The following is a 19,176-nucleotide window of genomic DNA, read 5'->3' as shown; positions in this document are numbered from 1 at the left end:
GGTTACTAAAAATAAAAATTTCCCCCCTATTTGTGGTCCGATTACAATATAATTTGGCGCACAAGTAGACTATACTAAGATACATAATTCTGTGCATCGGTTTTTATTTTATAGTGGCAAGGATCATTATTCTATTTATTGCTGTTGTAAAGTTTCAAGTCCAACTGCTACTTTTCTCTTCCTTTGATTTAAGTAAAGACCAGTAGAGCTACAGTCTTAACAGAGACTTCTGGTTTATTTCCTAAACTTTCTTTTAGTTTTTCGCAACTTCTATTTGGCGTAAGGTAAAAAGGTCTTAATCCGATGCGTATAGTAGCATTCCACTTAAATACAATTTATTTAATGAGCCTTATAAACAAGGACAATGTTGTTACCTGCTTTGTCAGCAGTAACCAGTACCGACCAATAATGTAATCTATCGAATCCTATTTTCACTTCTTGATTGTTGAATACAGAAAGATAATGGTTTTCAAACTTTTTCACACTGTCCCTCAATCGTTTGATGTGCGATTATAACATATATATGATACATTTTATTCATTTCCTTCTAAGTGTAAACTCCGTTTCCTTATCTGGCCCATTGCCTGGTGTAATCTTCAACGCAATCCATAATCTTAATGAAATTCCGCCGTCAATTAAAGGATCGGGGTACCAAATAATGTTTAAAATTTGTTCTCTTAATTTTTTATTGTTTACTTAAGGCTTTTAAAAGAAACATTTACTGATATTTGCAAAATTTTCCAGCAGGCACACAACTTTTTAAACGTTGAATATTAGTTGAAGTTTTTTAGACGTTGATAAATTGATACAATATTGATTCAACGTTACTTTTCAACGTTGAAAATTTAACGTTGAATAACATTGAATTCAAGTTGAGTTGAATTGCCAACATTGATTCAACGTGGGATTTTTGCTAGCGGGCCAACCTATTCGCTGATATATAATTTGGACTACACTGTCGGACCATAACGAGGTCGGACTTAACAAAGTCGCACTACCGTATATCATTACTTACTTTTATGACTAACAAGGATGGTAAATATAGGAATTTTACACATTCATTAATGATGCGAATTCAGTACGAATTTGCCAAAGTACTAATTAACAGCATACGCAGTAGGACATCCGGAATATATTCAAAAAGACAGCATAACACAATCTTCAGACTTCAACACCAAGATTTAATAAAAATAAATACTCTTAAAGAAAACATTCCGGCATTTAGAGTACTAGTATCATTGAAGAGACATAATTTGTCGAAATGCATATCTGGTGCATCAAAAGTTGTACCGTATAGGATTTGCATCTTACCTTGAAATGGTTTCATGTTCTGGACTATTTCATGACCTTATGTGAAAATACAAGACGTGTGTAAATGCTGGGTTTTGTAACATAATTCATAGAATTTATTTTGGTGAAAATAATGGCTACACAATTAACTACTGATAGGAAATTAAACACTTACTGTTTACAATACATATTTCTATTTCCAATAATGATATCCGTATGTTTTCATTTAAGGGGTCCCGACCCTCTGCTATAAATTTCACCTTAGAAATTTTTATTATTGATTTAAATAAACAACAATAACATTAGAACCACATGGAAAATACTTTGAACTAAAAAGCGCTGCTTATTTTCTCAGAAATGATTTTTATGTGTAGATCATGGAATGAAGAAATTGAACACTGAGAACAGAACGAGTAACGATTTATTACCACCACATTAATATATTGTATGAGGTGCATACGAAAATAATACTTACTATAATTATACCTATTTAAATCATGTTAGAAAACATCATGGAGCGATGTTTCCTAAGTCAGAAATCACAATGTTGTATATGGATATCTGTGATGAGGAGTTATCTTTCTTCTTAATATTTCTTCATGTGGAAAAAAAGTCATTCTAATTAAAATAATGTATTAGGTACTTGAAATATTAAACCATTTTTAAAATGGTACTTAAAACGATAAAACTTATTCAGTTAATAAGGCATTTGATGTTGGATTTAAATGTTTTATTGTTAAAAATAATAAAACAATGACAAAGAAATTTGCAAAAGAAATAGAAAGTAATGTTTCCATCATATGTTAGATCTGATCAAGTTCTCAGGAAACTGAATAAGAAAATTGTGAGTAGTATTACTAATTTGATGAGATCAAACATATGATGGAAGTTATCTGTCTTGCCAGAGGGTCGCTATCCCTTCAACAATTATGAAGGCATCTTAGCAACCGTGCAATAACGGTTGGAATTTTAAGTCAATATATTATTACTATATGACATCCCCTTTCCAAAATAAATAATTGAATAAATGTTGAATCAACTGTTTTTCAACATATACTCAACGTTGATTATCAATATTGATTCAATGTTAAGACCTCAACGTTGATACAAATTTTCAAAATCTAACATAAAATCAATATTGAATCAACATAGAAAAACAACGTTGAATCAAAGTTTATTCAATGTTGTGTGCCTGCTGGGTTATAACATTTGCAATATTTTCATGTTTAAATAAATAATAATTAGTGATATTCTCCTACATAGAATAGCGTGTCTTTAAAAAAATATCTTTTTATGTGCCATTTGGCTGCATTCGGCTTGAACAGCCAAGCGCTTGCACTCGATGACACGGAATGTTGTTTACATCTACAAACGTGGCGAAATCAGCTGAGATATGCAGTGGATTTAAATGCAATAACTGGAGATTTTTTAAAAAGAAAATAGGGATAAGATAAGAGACAAGGCATTGTTTATCCCAGTTACGAGAATATGAGGACATTATTTCGAGAAATAATAAAAGACTGAGACGATCAGCATCAGCTCCCTAGATCCATCAACGCAGTATATTCAGCCCAAGTATGTACAATATCTAGCTATTCTTTTGTTAACATCAAAGAAAAAAACCGATCACGAGTGTGTACATGTTAATTTATATGCATTATCACAGTCAGTGAAAAACCAATGCAGTGCATTGTTATTGTGTGTAACCCCCCCCCCCCCCCCTCATACGAAGTTGCACAATTTTTTATTAGAATTTAAAAAATGTAATTGTTCTAAATATATGGTACAGAGTACTTGTCAATTCGCTTATTTTCTTTGAGACAAAATGTGTAGTAAGGGGGATCAACAGAAATACAAATTCAAACTAAATTAAATTTGAAATTTCATTGTTTCAGTCATCAGTGAGTTGTCGATGATTTAGTAAACATGAAATGTTGTTGTCTTTTTGGCATACAAACATGCTACATAATATTAAAAAATTATCTGTATCATTATGTTGAAAGCATAAAACTTCCACTTTAGATCTATAGTTGTAAATTTATAGAATTTCTAAATTAATGGGGAATAAAATATTTATTTTTTAGCTTGATTACATGTTAAGTCAATTAAATTCTGTAATTTATACATAATGATTTTTTTAATTATTTGATATATAAATACTTTTATTATTGTAGTTGTTAAGAGTTCCAGATTTTAAGAATGAATAAATACAAAATGCATCCATTTCTCTACAGGGTATGTATACTTCTAAAGCATTTTACATTTTTTAAGCATGAATGTGAGATTATATTTACTTTTCATTTTGGTAAAGATGAAAGAATTTTTTTTTTCATATTCTAATAACTTGTTCTAGTGAATGTAAGAGGTTTTAATTTCCTAGAAAAGTTTTGTAACACAACTTTAATTCCATTTATCTTAAATATGAATTTCATAAATTCACTACAGTATATAGTATATCATGATTTGTTTTGTCAAATGTAATGTCATTTTTTTCTATTAATTTAGTAATCTCAAAGCATATATAATGTGTTGCAGCTATTCCATAATAATTCGACCAATGGATTCATTCAGGCAGCAAGTTAATCCATCATTTAAGGAAAATGGCATGCACCATATTAGCTATAAACCATGCAATATTCCTGGCAAAATAGTAAAATATAACAGTAGAATTGCAAACATTTCATTATGCATTCAATGTTCCATGTTTTCATGCATTTTTCTGAATATAATTTAAGTTTAAACACCAATTTACTCTTAATAATATGATGGTATGTATACATGTTTATCCTGATTTTCTCATGCATATATTTTCAGAATTGATTTCATCCACAAGAACATGAAGTAATGGAAGTAATCTGCACCTGCTCAGTATTCTTTTCACAGTCTACCTACATGTATGAATTTGAAAAGCTGTTTATGAAATAAATTTTCTTGATAAATAACACTGACTTTTTCATATACATGTACCTACTGTAAAGGTGTTGAAAAGGCTATTAAGATTTAAAAATCTTAACTTGCATATATTTTGTGTGGTGGGTGTCAATGTTCATCAAGATCTTATTTCCAGCATGTACATTGTGCTAATTTGTTTCTCAATCATAGCAACTAAAAAGGGGACTCCCCTAATTGATTCAAACAGGAAAGGGGACCACCATTTTATTCTGAAGAAAGGGGTGGTTTGCAAGTTTTCAGAATGTTTTTTTTTTCTCTTCACTGAAAAATGTCTGACAAGCAAAAAAATTCCTCTAATTTATAGGAGGGGAGCACTGGTCTGGGGCAGATTGTTTATTTCCGATACAATCTGGGATATATTTTTAACATTTTCGAGACCCCCCCCCCTTTAGAAATAAAATGGTCGTACCTTTAACAAATACAAGAATATTTATGCTTTCCACTTGGTTCTTAAAAAGTACAGCTTATATCCCTTAGGAGTTGAAGGTTTGAATGAAAGCCATGAGAGAATCTCGGATGCCCCCCCCCCCTAAAAAAAAACCCCAAACAAACTCAAACGTTTTCTTATTTGTACACAGTCAAGTGTTCAGTATGTACAGTAGTGACAGAGGGCTATAGTTATCGAATTCATTATTGATGGAGGCTATCAATTGACTATTGATTATAAATATTTTCATTTCTATTAACATTCGGCGTTTTAGATTACAAAACTACCCTATTTTTCATATACTACTGTCTGTTTTAGCTTAATAACTTTAGTACATCGGAAAACTAACTGAATGTGCATCTATTTTGCGAAAGTATAGATGCACAAGGACAATCTAAAACACTGTGCATTATTTTTTTTGTTTGCCTTGCCCTTGGATTTTTGGTTAAATTTGACATTTCATTTGATGACCTAATTATGGTTTTCTTTAGGCAGATTTTCAACGTCCCTTGCGTAAGCGGCTCAACTCCAATATAAGGATAAAGTAGTACTTTAACTCATACAATATTAACATATTCATACATCGCTGTATATTGTAGTAATATTACTCAGTTAATTATTTCTACATTCCACACATTGATTTACTGTTGACTGGGGACAGATCGACGGTTGACAGATAACACTTTGCTTATGTTCTATTGTCGACCGGGGACACAAACCCTAATCACAGTTGTTAATGCAAGACTAACCCTATTCCCAGTAATTAATGCGAGACTAACCCTAATCCAATTAATTAATGCGAGACTAACCCTAACCACAGTTATTAATGCAAGACTAACCCTAACCACAGTTATTAATGCAAGACTAACCCTAATCACAGTTATTTATGCAAGACTAACCCTAATCACAGTCGTTCGAATTTATGTGAAAACTGAACAATTTAATTATGATTGAAATGCTGTATTTGATTGGATATAAAAATTACTTTATATCGTAAAAAACGGGTTGCCTACGTCACAATGACTTGCGTCAAAAACGTATCAATCCGCCTGACGTTACATTCAAATTTTACTACAAATTGAAGTCATTTTGTTAGAACAATCATCTTTTTTCCTTACATCAAATGAATGAAAATTAAATTATAAGCAATAAATTTAACAGCTACCCATTTTATACGGTATGAACTGGGTTGGGGCAGTTTACGCTTTATAAACCGCGAAGTCATTCGAATTTAGGTGAAAACTGAATAAAAGTGATCAATTAATACTAACCACCAGACAAAACACAACAAAATACCTACCTCGAACATGCTGCTGAATATATTATTAATCTCGGTCACATCTTAAGTCTAGAAGTTTATAAAAATGGATGTAGACAATATTTTACGGTCGTTAGGAAATTACGGGAGATACCAAGTTCTACAGTTTGCTTATAATCTCTTTTGTTTACCAATATTGACGTATCCAGTAGTCATTTACGTATTTGTTGGTGAGTACATTATTTAAAGTGACGTCATAATATAATGTCGTCTGTTGAGATCCGATTCTGACGTATCCAGTAGTCATTTACGTATTTGTTGGTGAGTACATTATTTTGAATGACGTCATAATAAATTTTCGTGATCACGTTGTGGAGGTTTGAAAAAAAGATCATATCAGATTTAAGCTCTTCTGATCCAAAGGCTCAAAGAGCTTATGCTATGCCCATTTGTGTGGTGTGCGTAAACTTTTTAGAATATGGGTCATAACTCAAAAACCACTTGGCCAATCATTGTCACCTTTGTCACAGGGTATCCTTGGCCAAACAGCTGTCATTCGTACTAAAACTAGGGTTGGGAACCCAAAACAAGGGGAGATAATCATGAAAAATAAAACCAAAAGTATTAGTTGCTAAAAAATCTTCTCTGTAACCACCAGGCAGATTTTCACCAAACTTACATACAAGGATCAGAATATGTTGAAAAATAAACTTTGCTCGGGGAATTACCCTAGGACAAAGAGTGTGGTCTCAAAGTCACCTCAAAGTTGACCACCTTTACACTTATTAAAAATGTTTATATTTTTCTTACTATAAAGACTAGGATCATCAAATCTTGTAAGTTGATGCATCTTAGGACATCACTTCATGTTAACTCAAAAGAGGGTCACGGTGAGATGACCTACTTCTTTGATTCCGAGAAATTCTGTTTTCAAATAAATTTTGAGGCATATTTGGACAAAAGTAGGTCACCGTGACCTACTTTTTAAGAACTACGAACTCTAACTCGTGATTCCCGCCTACATTTTGCACCCATTAAATTCAATTTTAATGGCAATTTGGCCATTAAATCTTTGTTTGATACAAAGAACAGTTCTATGGTAATTGATTAACCATTTTAATTCCAGCGCTAGATCGTAAATTATCATTAATTTTAGCTCTTGAAAAAAGGGGGGTAGACGATATTTTCTAGTGAAATCGAACTTTCAAGAATCACCATATTTTGAAATAGTCTTAAATATGATAAAATGTATCTCATATCTTTTCTTATGTTTTACGCAAATACATAAAACATAAATAAATTAATAAAATACAATTACTTAGTTGTAAAGAGCTTTAAAATTGGTGGAAAATCAGCATTTTTTCTTTTTTTGTCTATAAACATATGTTCCCCCCCGTGAAACACAAAAAGCTTTGGCATAGATTTGTAAAATGACAGTCCATATTACCTGTAAAAAGGAATTTTTGTTTCACGGGGGGGAAAGATGTTTTAAAAATATTTTCCGTTTTCCATTGATTTCTATAGTGAAAAACTCAAGTTTTACCAAAATTATAGAGTTATCTCTCTTTGGTATCCCAAATAAGTAACATTTTATTAAAATTCATATAAATATCTATAAAAATTCTGAAAATCATTCGAATTTGTTAACTTTTGAGAATTGACTTAGAGGTAGGCGGGAGAACAATACTATCGTTCGTGGTTCTTTATGGCTAATGTTTTCTTAAATATTTAATCCCATTATTTCAGGCACTGAGAGGTTTAGAATCAACAATCTTGTAAATAAATAAAAATAATTAGGTCACTGTGACCTACTTTTTGAACTTTGCAGACATTTGTTTTCAAATTGTTAAAAAAGCATATTTTGAATACTGTTAAACCTATGGTCATTAAATTTTGTCAGTTGATGCATCATGGGTCGGCAGAAAATTTCGACCAAAATGTAGGTCACTGTGACCTACTTTCGACATTTTATGGCTATATTTAAGTATCTCAGGTACTTATTGGCTCAGAATCAATAAAAATTGCCGGTTGATGCATCTTGGGATTTCGGAGATTAATTGTCAATTAATGCAGCTTGTCCCTTAGAAATTTTCTATCATAAAGTAGGTCACTGTGACCTGCGTATAGTGTTTTATACCTATATTGAAATATCTTCAGTCCTAACTAGCTAAGAATCATCAAACTTTGTCAATTGATTCATCTTGTGGCTTAGAATAAATTGTATAATTTTTCAAAAGAGTGATTCAAGGCCCTTTGGCCTTTTTTTCAAATCATATTGAACATTTCTTTTGGCATAATTCAGTCAAAAACGTAAATGCAGGTTACATGGTAATCATTTCTTTCATAATGACTCCTTAATCAGATCTTTCTGGATAGGTCTGGGTTCCTCACGTTCGTTCTGTTATCCCTATCAAAATGACTATAAATCAGGGCCTGTGTGTGTGTCAAAAGAATCCGTTTTATTCTTTGAAACTTTGAAATAAGTCACACTACATTTCAAAATACTGATCCAAAATATTCTCAAGGTGAATTTACACAATGCAAAAAAGTTAAGGAAACGAACGGCAATCGATTAAAACAATCAACCAGAAATGCAAATCTGTGAACAAGGCATAAAAACGGAGTAAGCATCCTCTGTTGATGAAAATACGAACCCTTATTTATATTATTTAATTAAACCTTAAACAGACCAAAATAAATACTTGCACTATAAATCTTAACCCGCAAAATTTCCTTATTTTGAAGAAGTTAAGTCACGTGACCATAATTGTCATATTACAGATAAGTTGATAGACCTTATTCAAATAACATTAGGTTATCAAATTTTACTATTTGTTATAATTATACATTTGTGAATATGGAAAATTGAAAAGGTGTATAAACAAAAGAATTTCAAAAAGAAATTTTCTCAGATATTATACTTCTAATCCGGAAAAGTTACTAGGCAATTGGTATTTCTCTAATAATAAATTTTGATAAAATATGAGCTATTCTCCTTTGTATCACTTCAACAGAAATTTGAATCTAATGTAAAATAAGCAATTTCCTCTATCATTTCAAATTATTACTTAAAATCTAAGTGAGCAACATTAAAACTTACGACTTGTCAACTTTATATACAACCATTCCCCACGATAAGTCTAAGTCCAGGCTTATTGACAATTAAATTGAATCACCTTGTCATTGGTCATTTGCAAAATTATTTGTTAAAACTTTCTAATTGTACACATAATTACTATGAAATTGATATTAAAAAGATGCTTGAGTTTCTGATTGGCAATATTTACTAAAGTATGGTTTTTGGAGACGAGATTTTCCAACAGTATAAACGGAATTCCCATGAGTACCAATTGTGTCCCTTATTACCAAACCTTATTTTTTATTCAAATTAAAGCAAAATTAATGCAAAATCTTATACGTGAAAGGAAGAAAACACTTGCAGTTGCCTTCATCTAAAAATTTAGATACTGTAAAACGAGAATATCTAACAACCAACTATGATAAACGTGATAACATGAACTTTTCAACAATTGCCATTTTCCCTTACTTATGCAGCAATATATCTTTATCACTTGCATATACAGTTTATATCTCTTAATTGATTCAATGCGCAAGGACATCCTCTACGAGATATTTAAAAAACGCAAGGCATTGACAAATAATTTGCTGGAACAAGAATATCAAGCTTCAGCTTACCCGTTTAAAGTCATAATATCGTCATAAATACTATGGCTAGTACAATAACCTTGTCAGCAAATGCAATTTAGCCAAATACTGACTGTTATTTTTTAAATATATGATATGTCATTATACACACATTGAGTTGTCAAGGTATTTTCCGTTATTTCCCGATCATGAAAAGGAGCACACGGTGGTTGCCACTTGTCGGAGGGGATGCTCACTCCTCAACGGAACCTGATTTCAGCTCTGATCATGATGTTTTGCAGGTCCATGTTTGCTCTGCTCCTTCTTTTTAGTACTGTTTAGTGCACGTGGACTATTGATCTTGAATACTATTTATTTATTCTATACATTTTAATATCAGACTCCAAAACCATAAACTGAGAACAGTCTGAATCATAAGTTTGATTTTGAATATCTTGGGTTTTATTTATCATATTTGTTTGAAAATTTTCAAGTTTATTTAATATTCCAATTTTAAGATATGATGAAAATTTTCATTTCTTATCAAGATTATTTCAAAAGTCAATATATTGATTTGTGAAATTTTGACTTAAGTCTATTATTAGTTTATATTCTTAGAGCAATCCAATTTTCATTGCTAATCATTTAAACCTTTTAAGAGACTTTTAAACATTTAATTGATTTTGCTTTTCTTCATGGTTAAATTTTAACGAAATGAAAGTAAGTTCAATAGAATAAAACACTTGTAAAAATATGTAATATAACAATGAAATACTCTTTTTTTCATTTCCAGGTTACATTCCAGACTTCAAATGTAAGTTTTCAGATAAACACGTGACAAATTACTACGCTGACATCAATACGTCATATAACGTCACAATCCATTCACGTCAATGTGACGTCATCTTTGAGACAAACAGGTCTGGTGTTCTCACACAGGAGACTATTCCATGTAGAGATGGATACGATTTTTTTGGCCAAGAGACCACTGCTTCTGAGGTACGAAACTTACCGGTGCTTAACATTTACGTAGGTCGCGGGTTTGCTGACGTCATAAAACTGGGTACGCAATTTATATGATTTGGGCGTCTTTCTTGTGCACATCTGATTATGACGTCACGATGAGAAAGGGAAAAATTCAGTACATTATCTAGCTATAACTTTTGTTGAAATTGGTAGTTTAGTGTAACAGTATAAATTAAAAACTGTAAAGGCACAACCGGAGTAATACTAATGAAACATAATCTAAATTAAATACATTTTTTGAGTGACATCGATCTAATGTAAATAACCACAGGCACGTGGGATATGACCCCCACCCTCCTTTCCATTTTTTTACTTGCTAACGCCGGGGGTGAGTTAACATTTTTCCTATTTTTGAATTTTAACTCTACCCTATATGTGCATGTTGATTTAATCGAAATATTTACCAATCGGAGGCACATAAAGAATTATATAAATGGATATCTGAAAAGGAAGAAGAGTGTGTTTCAAATTCATCGATGTCTGCATATTCCATGATTCTCTAAGCTTTAGATAGTGATCAAGTAAAGATTAAGTGAGACAGACGTCGAGAATAAAAACAAATTGCAAGCCGTCTCTTTTTATATATCAGTCGAAAACGAAATACATATATTTAAAATTAATAACATGCAATGCGTATAAAAAATCCAAAATAGGAAAACCCAACACAAAAAGAAAGGGGGGAGGGGGTCGATACCCCAATTGCCCGTGTAAGTAACGGTATGCTTTTTTGTTATAATTAGTTACATGTACATATCCTATTCGCTGCATTGCTTTCCAATCCATGTTCATTCAGTAGAATTAATGTTATATACATGTATATACATTGAAAGTCTAAGAACAAAATAAAATCTGTCTGTTGATTGCGCCAAATAAAATTAATGTTTAAATTATGGCCCCATTTACTCCTCTAAAAATTCCTTGTACGCTTTTTTCTATCCTTATACGAATGAGCATAAAATAAAAGCAAGTTAGGATTGATTTTAGTTATTCACTGCCTCTTTGTAAACTTGAATTAAAAAATTCCAATATACATCTATACACTGAATGCATTTAATACTTACACTCGGAAGGATCTATGGCGGAAATTGATTCATAAGTTATTGTGATTTGATAGCCTGGTTGAATTTTCTAAAGAAAAAGGATATATATACAAAGAGTAAAACATATTTCGGGGGGGTAGTAGTCCTTGACTTCTGAATTATCTTCATACCTACGACTTTTCAAACAAAGATAGGTCACAGATCTGCGATTTCAACAGGAATGGTGGCCGGGTCTGCCTTTTCCAGAGGGGAATACAAGGTCACTTTTAATTTGCTAATTCCAGCAAGAATCTGCGCATGAAGTAAACAAAACAAAAAGAAAAGAAACGGTAAGAAATAAACACATAAAGAAAGTATGTTGGTTTACGCCTTTTACGTGAATTTTCACTAATATTAGATGTAATAAGCTTAAAGAGAAAAATGTCTGATAATTATTTCATTGAATTATTATGATACTGGTCATTTGAAAGCAGATATACGCGAATTTCCTTTTTCTTAAAATCAGTATAACTTTTTTGCTCTGTATACCGGATCGATATTCAGGATGTCACTCCTGAGGTCGCGATATTTTATGACGTTGTTCTTAAGAATGCTACATTTTTCAATATAAAAGCAATTATGTTCAATTAATTTACGAAAAAATGAGCCCGAAGACATATTAATTTTTTTACATAGAATTATTTCAAATCAATTCTATTTTTAAATACCGAAGGATAAACAAATTCGGGAAATGAACAACCGAGGAGCTTTAAGAACATCAGTAGTAGGATCAGTTGCCATGGAGGGATAAGCATCTTATGTCGATGAGTCACACTCACCCTGTGCTCGTTGACATGATCGGGGAAACAGAAAAAATCGTACACAATTCAGTGCATAAATAATAACCTGATAACTACTGTAAAATCATCATAATAATAACATAATAACTACTTTAAAATCACATTTTTTCTTGGGGTCAAATTTTCGTGGTTTGAATAAAAATCTTCGTTCGTGGGGATATAAATTCGTGGATTGAGAATTGCTGAGTAGTTATGCTTGTTTCATTTCGTGGTTGACATGAATTCATGGGTCTCTTTACACCTCGAAATCAACAAAAATTAACCTCCCTCGAAAAAATGTGATTTCACAGTACATGTATATTGTATAAAAACGTAAGTCAGCTTTTTTGTGGATGATGGATCACATTATCAAACTGATACAATTTTCAGTGGAATCTTGTTTGTGGAGCCGAGGGCCTAGGAAGCATGTCCACCACCATGTTAGTGATTGGTCAGATGATTGGAGCGGCACTTTTTCCCGCCCTGGCGGATAAATACGGTCGTCTGCTGATCTTCTACACAAACTTTATCGCCATGGCTCTGTGTTACGTTTTGGCAGCTTTTGTTCCATGGTTCAGTGCCTTTGTCATCTTAAGATTATTGATGGGAGCTTTTGGACAGGTACGTCTCTAGAAGTTACTGTCTTAATAATTCAGTCGACAGACCTCTAGCTAGAAGTTGTTGATTCAATTCCCGACCGCAGACCAAATTTGGCAAAAATAAGTATGTTCCTTCCCTGTGAATTAGAAGTAAAACTCCCAGGATGTTTAGATGAGACCTTAAAACTGTGAAAAAAATCTATTTCTGTTTAAGGGAGCTGGGATGTCATTGTCAACATTGGGTTTGGAGATTTTCCCGGCTGAATCACGTGGTTTTACAGTCTCTGTCGGAAGTGTAGCGTGGTCTCTCTCCATTACGTCTATATCTCTAGTAGCCTACCTCCTCCGTAATGTATCCTGGAGGTACACCATGCTGGCTGCCGGTATAATAGGCTCCCACAGCCTGGCTTCACGTTGGTATGTACCGCTATTTCCCTGTATCTGCTGGTATACTGTAAATGTATTATATTTGACGTGTACAATATTTGGCGGAATTATTTTTTTTGAACAGGTTAGCGTATATAGATTTGATTTAGCGCATTTATTCATTATCATATACACGAGTATATGTGCAAGACATTTAGCGTTGTACTTGAATTAGCGGACGTTTCTTTCCGCCAAAGGCGCTAAAAAGAATACACAGCCAAATGTAATATGTTTACAGTATTACTATTAGGTTCCCATAGCCTAGCTGGTATGCAGTTGTTATAGCCTTATGCATGTTGAAATGTAGCAGTATTTTTTAAGCATCTTGCTCTTTACTGGCTGGGTTTCTACCGGAATGATCAGCTTTATAACACTGTCTTATCATTCGTTGTATTCAACAGCCGTTCAAAAGAAGTTTATAATTTTATTTACGTTACACAACACATTATGTTTCTATTATATTATGGAACTCTCCGTATAATCCGAAACTTGCAAAGTTGGCACACAGTAGTTTATGGGTCGTTGTGTCGTTTAGTATAATCAATCACCAGCACATTTGCCACACCGTAGCATGCTTCTTTTGAATGGAACAGCTTGGTCAAGATTGCCTTTACTCTCTCTCTCTCTCTTTGAGGATGTGTGTGTGTGTCTTCTTGTCTTGATCTCTCTCTAAATAAACTTCTAAGACTTTAATTTAAAAAATAGAACGGAAATGTTTTAAACATTGTTGAGATACTACTAAATCTCACTTAATTTTCCTTAGGATTCTCCAAGTCTCTTCGATGGCTTGTTGCAAATGGTAAGTACGAGGAGGCAAAACAATGGATTAAACAAGCAGCCAAGTGGAACAAAATAGATCCTTCCACTATAATAGACGAGTTCGACTCTGAATTACAGAGAAGTGAACTACAGGTGCTTGTAGATGTCAGTGAACCCGATACAAACTGTGAACAGACAGGGAAAAGGAGAAAGGAGAAGTTGTCAATTTTGGATATTTTCAGACACAAACACATTCTGGTGACGTCCGTAATAGTTTGGATAATATGGTAATAATATTTTTATTTTCATTTCGTTCAAGTTCCTTTGTGACGTCAAAATCAGATTTAAAATAAACAAGAGAAGTAATGAAGGGCTCCTGAACTTTGTTTCTTGATATTACACAGAATTGAAAGAAAATTATTTCTATGGCTAGTTGAATGTATCTTTCTATTAAGGTTTGTAAACAGTATCACGTATTATGGACTATTTCTGATCTCCGGCACTATGAGTGGAAACATGTATCTTAATTTCTTTTTAAATGGAATGGTTGAGCTACCAGGCATTTTTCTGTATTTGTTTACGATCAACAGGTATTTAAATTTATTACAAGCAATGTTCTAATACGAGTGCAAATTTAAATTTTAAGGAAGCTCTAAACATTAAGAAAAAGTGTTTTTTTAGACTTGGAGAAAAATATATCATACCATGGTTTGCTGTTGAGACTATTTACATCATTTGGAACATAGGGTACGTGTCTCTAACAAGCAGTAAAAATGTCAAAAGACAATGGACTATTCGTTAACAAAAACACTGCTGTTTACTTACTTTGGGTAAATTAATGAAAATAATGAATTCAAGTACATGTTTTTGGTCTAATATAATGGTTGAAATATTTTCATCCACAGTGAATTGTGTTATGAACTATAAAAACCTTTGTCTATCTTACTTTTAAGGACAAATCACACTAATGGCATGTAACTGTCCTACAATTAGAGAGCTCTTTAGTGTGTAGTGTTTAGAGCTTCCTTAACATAGGCATACAACCTAGCATACAACATAAGGCAACAAATGTTTTTTAGATATGGTAGGAAGAAGACCTGTGTCATGTTTCATGCCATCGCTGGGATTAGTCTGAGCATGACTGCTGTCCTTAACTTCACTGCAGGTAAATACCACCTTAAAAGAATGTACCAACCTTTTGATAAAATATTAGGGCTTAATTGAAGGACTGTTCCGGTCTTCTAATCAACAAATTCCCCATTTTAAAAAGGTGAGTTATTTCCCCTGAAGGGAACTCTTTTACTGTGTTTAATACGCATGCGTTATAAGGAAAGGCACTTCTGCGGACGTTCTGGATGTAAACATGTTCATTGTTTAATGTCTCTGTCATATGACAAACTGTTATTGTTGTTTGTGAATAAAAAGAAATCTTCACTGATTCTTTTTCTTTAAATTGCTCACTCATAGTCTCTTTCTGGATTTGTGTTAATCTGTATACTAGTATACCGGTAATAAGGCGCTGTGTGAGCCACCCCCCCCCCCTTACCAAAAAGAAAAATCAAAAAACGAAACAGATTACTGATAAAATGCTGATACATATTCGATTAGGCGTATTTAAAAACAAAAGCTAAAATTTCAATTTCGGTGGTGGATGTTCTGCAGACGGATCGTCATTATTTACAAAATGTGCAGAACAAATATAGAATTTTTTGTATAGTCCCGCTGCAGCCATATTTTCTTCTCTGCATCTCTAGGAATTTTTTGGGAGACTGATGACATGTCCATCTACAGTTTTACCTCTGAAATTGCTGCATATACATCACTAAGAGTAGTTCGTCATCCGCGACCGATATCAAGAAACTGCGTTTTTCCTCGATCTTGTATGTCATAAACTCATAACATACATAGTTTACTTACAAGAATACATTTGGTGACAATTAAAGGCCTATTTCATTTGAATTAACCGTGTTTCTAGAAATTTATATTTCTAAAATAATTGATTCACTTTATAGTATTAAAACTTGAATGGAATTCTAAATGAATAATTTAATCTTATATGCTAATGTATCGAAGAAAAACTAATTAAAATAGCATCGACCTCAATTAGTGTTAGGTATGTCGTATAAAATCTGAGCTGCATTTAATCAACGTTTAAGAGTAGGATCTAAGCAATTATGTATATTCCCGAGTAAAATACACTTATTTTGTTTTAGATTAGAGTATTGACAGCAGAAACACGAAATTGATATAATGATAATTTCCGAGCGTATTTCTCGTTAATACGGAAAACATTTTTTTCGTAAAGTATTATTTATGTTTTTAAAATCCTTTCAGTGTAAGTATTTATTTTTATATGTTATTCTTTTTTGCAAAGTGTGTAAAAAACAATATCAGAGAGAGAGAGAGAGAGAGAGAGAGAGAGAGAGAGACAGAGACAGAGAAATAGAGAGATGAACCCCCGTGTATAACTGACATACATGTACAACTGTGAAAAAATATATACATGTATACCGTAATTATATTGAATTCACAATAAATAATTCTAATGATTTTTAATTTCCACAACTTTGGTTCATATTCAACTGTTCAACCCATTTAAACATTCATTCTTTGTGCATGCTGTAAACACGAAACCCTCGTGCATCATCTGTCAATCAAATTCGCATGAAAGTTGACTTGAAACATTCTTATGGTCAGTTAAGAGTTCAAGTGTGTAACACAATGAACTGACATCCAGCGAAATTCATCTTCCCGATTTCACCACAATGCTTATTACAAACATACACATTTATTTTGTAAATTATCCTTTTATAGACGTAAATAAAATGTATCCCGTAATTTATAAGATATTAAGAAAAAATTACAATAACGTGACACAAAATTGCAAATTCTGATGAAGTTGTTTACCAGCTATCAGGCATGTAGCAAGGGGGGGGGGGCTAGCCCCACCCCCACTTTTTTCCCAACATTACTTTTACTATTGAAAGTCCCCCCCCTAGATTATACTACGGTAAAGTTATATAAGGGAAATGCAGTATTTTATGCCAAGGAAATGGTACTGAAATAAGTAGCTTTTTTCGTCTTTGGGCATGTTTTTTTTTTGCTTGTCAACTGTTCCAGGTAAGTAAAAAAAATATTTCTCTGGCCCCCCCCCCCCCCCCCCCCCCCCCCCCCCCCCCCCCCCCCCCCCAATTTTAAAGACGATGCTACGTACCTGGCTAATTCGTATCGCTTTCTAGTAACAGATCCTTTATAAAATCGCTAATTATCTAAAAAAAATCGCAAACCGTTCCTTCTTTTAAAATTTTTAAATGCAATGTGTGAGTTGATCACTATTTTGTTGGTTTATCGTAATGCGTAGTCCGCGGAAGTTATGCTGGTGTAGAAGAGTTCCGATTTCGAGGGGAGATAACTCACTTTTTAAAATGGGGAATAAAACTTAATTGAAGGAATGTTCCGGTCTTTTAATTAAAACACAGGGCGTAATCGAAGGAATATTCTGATCAATAAGTAGGACTCAATTGAAGGAATGTTCCGGTCTTTTAATCAACACGTAGAGCTTTATTGAAGGAATGATCTGTTCTTTTGATCAATACATAGGGCTAAACTGAAGGGAATATTCTGATCAATAAGTAGGACTCAATTAAAGGAATGTTCCGATCTTTTAATCAACAAGTAGGTCTAAATTGAAGGAATTTTCTGTTCTTTTGATCAAAACACAGGGCAAAATTGAAGGAATACTCCTTCCTTTTGATCAATACGTAGGGCTGGTGAGATCAGTCAACAAAGGATGCTGACTCCTCTTAGGCCTCTGATACAACCTCTGTATTCTACAGGAGTCCGTGTTATTGCTACCCTCTCCTAGATCTGCTATGTTTATAGAATTTTTTTAAAGATAATTATCACTTATTTTGAGCACCATTTTCGTATTAGTCACAGTTCAGTTTATTTTCCAGGTGGAAAAAAATTAACTTGAAAAATCTGTGTTTATTTCTGCTTAACGAAGTTCGCTCCTGAGCTTTTGAGCAGATTTCTATCTTAACCTATATCCAAAAAAAATTCTTTTTAACAAATTTGGATTCTACAATGTCAATATTCAGTGAAAACTTCATGATTAATCCCATACCAATAGAATTGTGTTAGGAACTGTATTTTGTGGTGAAAGGTTTTTTTTTTTATAAAAATGATCATTTTCTCTATTTCGAAGTATTCAAAGTATGTTAATTTTGGTTTCCTTCTTTACATGAAGCCTAACTGCAGAGTTATTCTATGCTAAGGACTGTGTATCTGGTTTTATACTGATCCTAAATTATTTATTAAATTAATCGTCATGAATTCTATTGTCATATTTGATAAATATAGCAAATATATTGTGAAAAATGCAGAAAGATGGCCCACATTTATGCTTAAAATTAGCACTATTTATATTAATATGAATGTTATTTTCTTGAATGTATAAACAGAAATCATAAACACCATGTGATAATCAAGAAAATAAATCTTTTTAATCTCTCCCATCATTCCTGTTTTTTCCTCGATCTTTTAAACATTAGGTACACCAGCGTTGAAGGGGTTTGCCTCGGCCCTGAGCTTTGCTGGAAAATTCGGAATATCTGGTTCATTCATGACAATTTTTCTATACACACCAGAAATATATCCTACAAATTTAAGGTATGAAATCTTTCCAATCTGTAAATTTTAGGTCAAAATTCGCAAATATTTTACTTTTACTTAGACAAAAAATCGTTTTGATTTACGTTTGTAAAAAAGGTCTCTGAAAAGATCTTTTCATCAGTAATTTATGCCAAAAAGCATAACTTATCCTCAGAGATTTTCCAGCTAAAGCTGCATAGAACTAGATTAATAGTTACTATAATCTATTAATTACATCTTATTTTTTAATCGTGTTTTAAAAAAAATCCTTTCACTAAGAGCA

At 32.7% G+C, this 19,176-nt stretch overlaps 1 protein-coding gene and 1 long non-coding RNA gene across 2 annotated transcripts; both read left to right on the top strand.

Moving 5' to 3' along the window:
- The first annotated feature begins 2,645 nt into the window (after nucleotides 1-2,645).
- LOC134265065 (uncharacterized) lies at nucleotides 2,646-4,179 on the top strand. The gene is made up of 3 exons (XR_009991685.1): nucleotides 2,646-2,865; nucleotides 3,465-3,525; nucleotides 3,826-4,179. It is a non-coding gene; the product is annotated as an uncharacterized LOC134265065 (long non-coding RNA).
- A 1,854-nt stretch (nucleotides 4,180-6,033) lies between these two features.
- LOC134265064 (organic cation transporter protein-like) lies at nucleotides 6,034-18,942 on the top strand. The gene is made up of 8 exons (XM_062747307.1): nucleotides 6,034-6,157; nucleotides 10,366-10,571; nucleotides 12,847-13,077; nucleotides 13,270-13,476; nucleotides 14,256-14,527; nucleotides 14,696-14,830; nucleotides 15,320-15,405; nucleotides 18,794-18,942. The coding sequence occupies exons 1-8, from the start codon at nucleotides 6,034-6,036 to the stop codon at nucleotides 18,940-18,942; spliced, it is 1,410 nt and encodes a 469-aa protein (XP_062603291.1).
- The last annotated feature ends 234 nt before the right edge of the window (nucleotides 18,943-19,176 follow it).

The sequence above is a fragment of the Saccostrea cucullata genome, unplaced genomic scaffold (assembly GCF_032062105.1).
Source record: "Saccostrea cucullata isolate Sc308-1 unplaced genomic scaffold, CSIRO_AGI_Scuc_v1 ctg10550, whole genome shotgun sequence".
Taxonomy (NCBI): Eukaryota; Metazoa; Mollusca; class Bivalvia; order Ostreida; family Ostreidae; genus Saccostrea; species Saccostrea cuccullata.
Note: the sequence above shows the minus strand (reverse complement) of the source record. Positions and strands in the feature narration are given on the sequence as shown.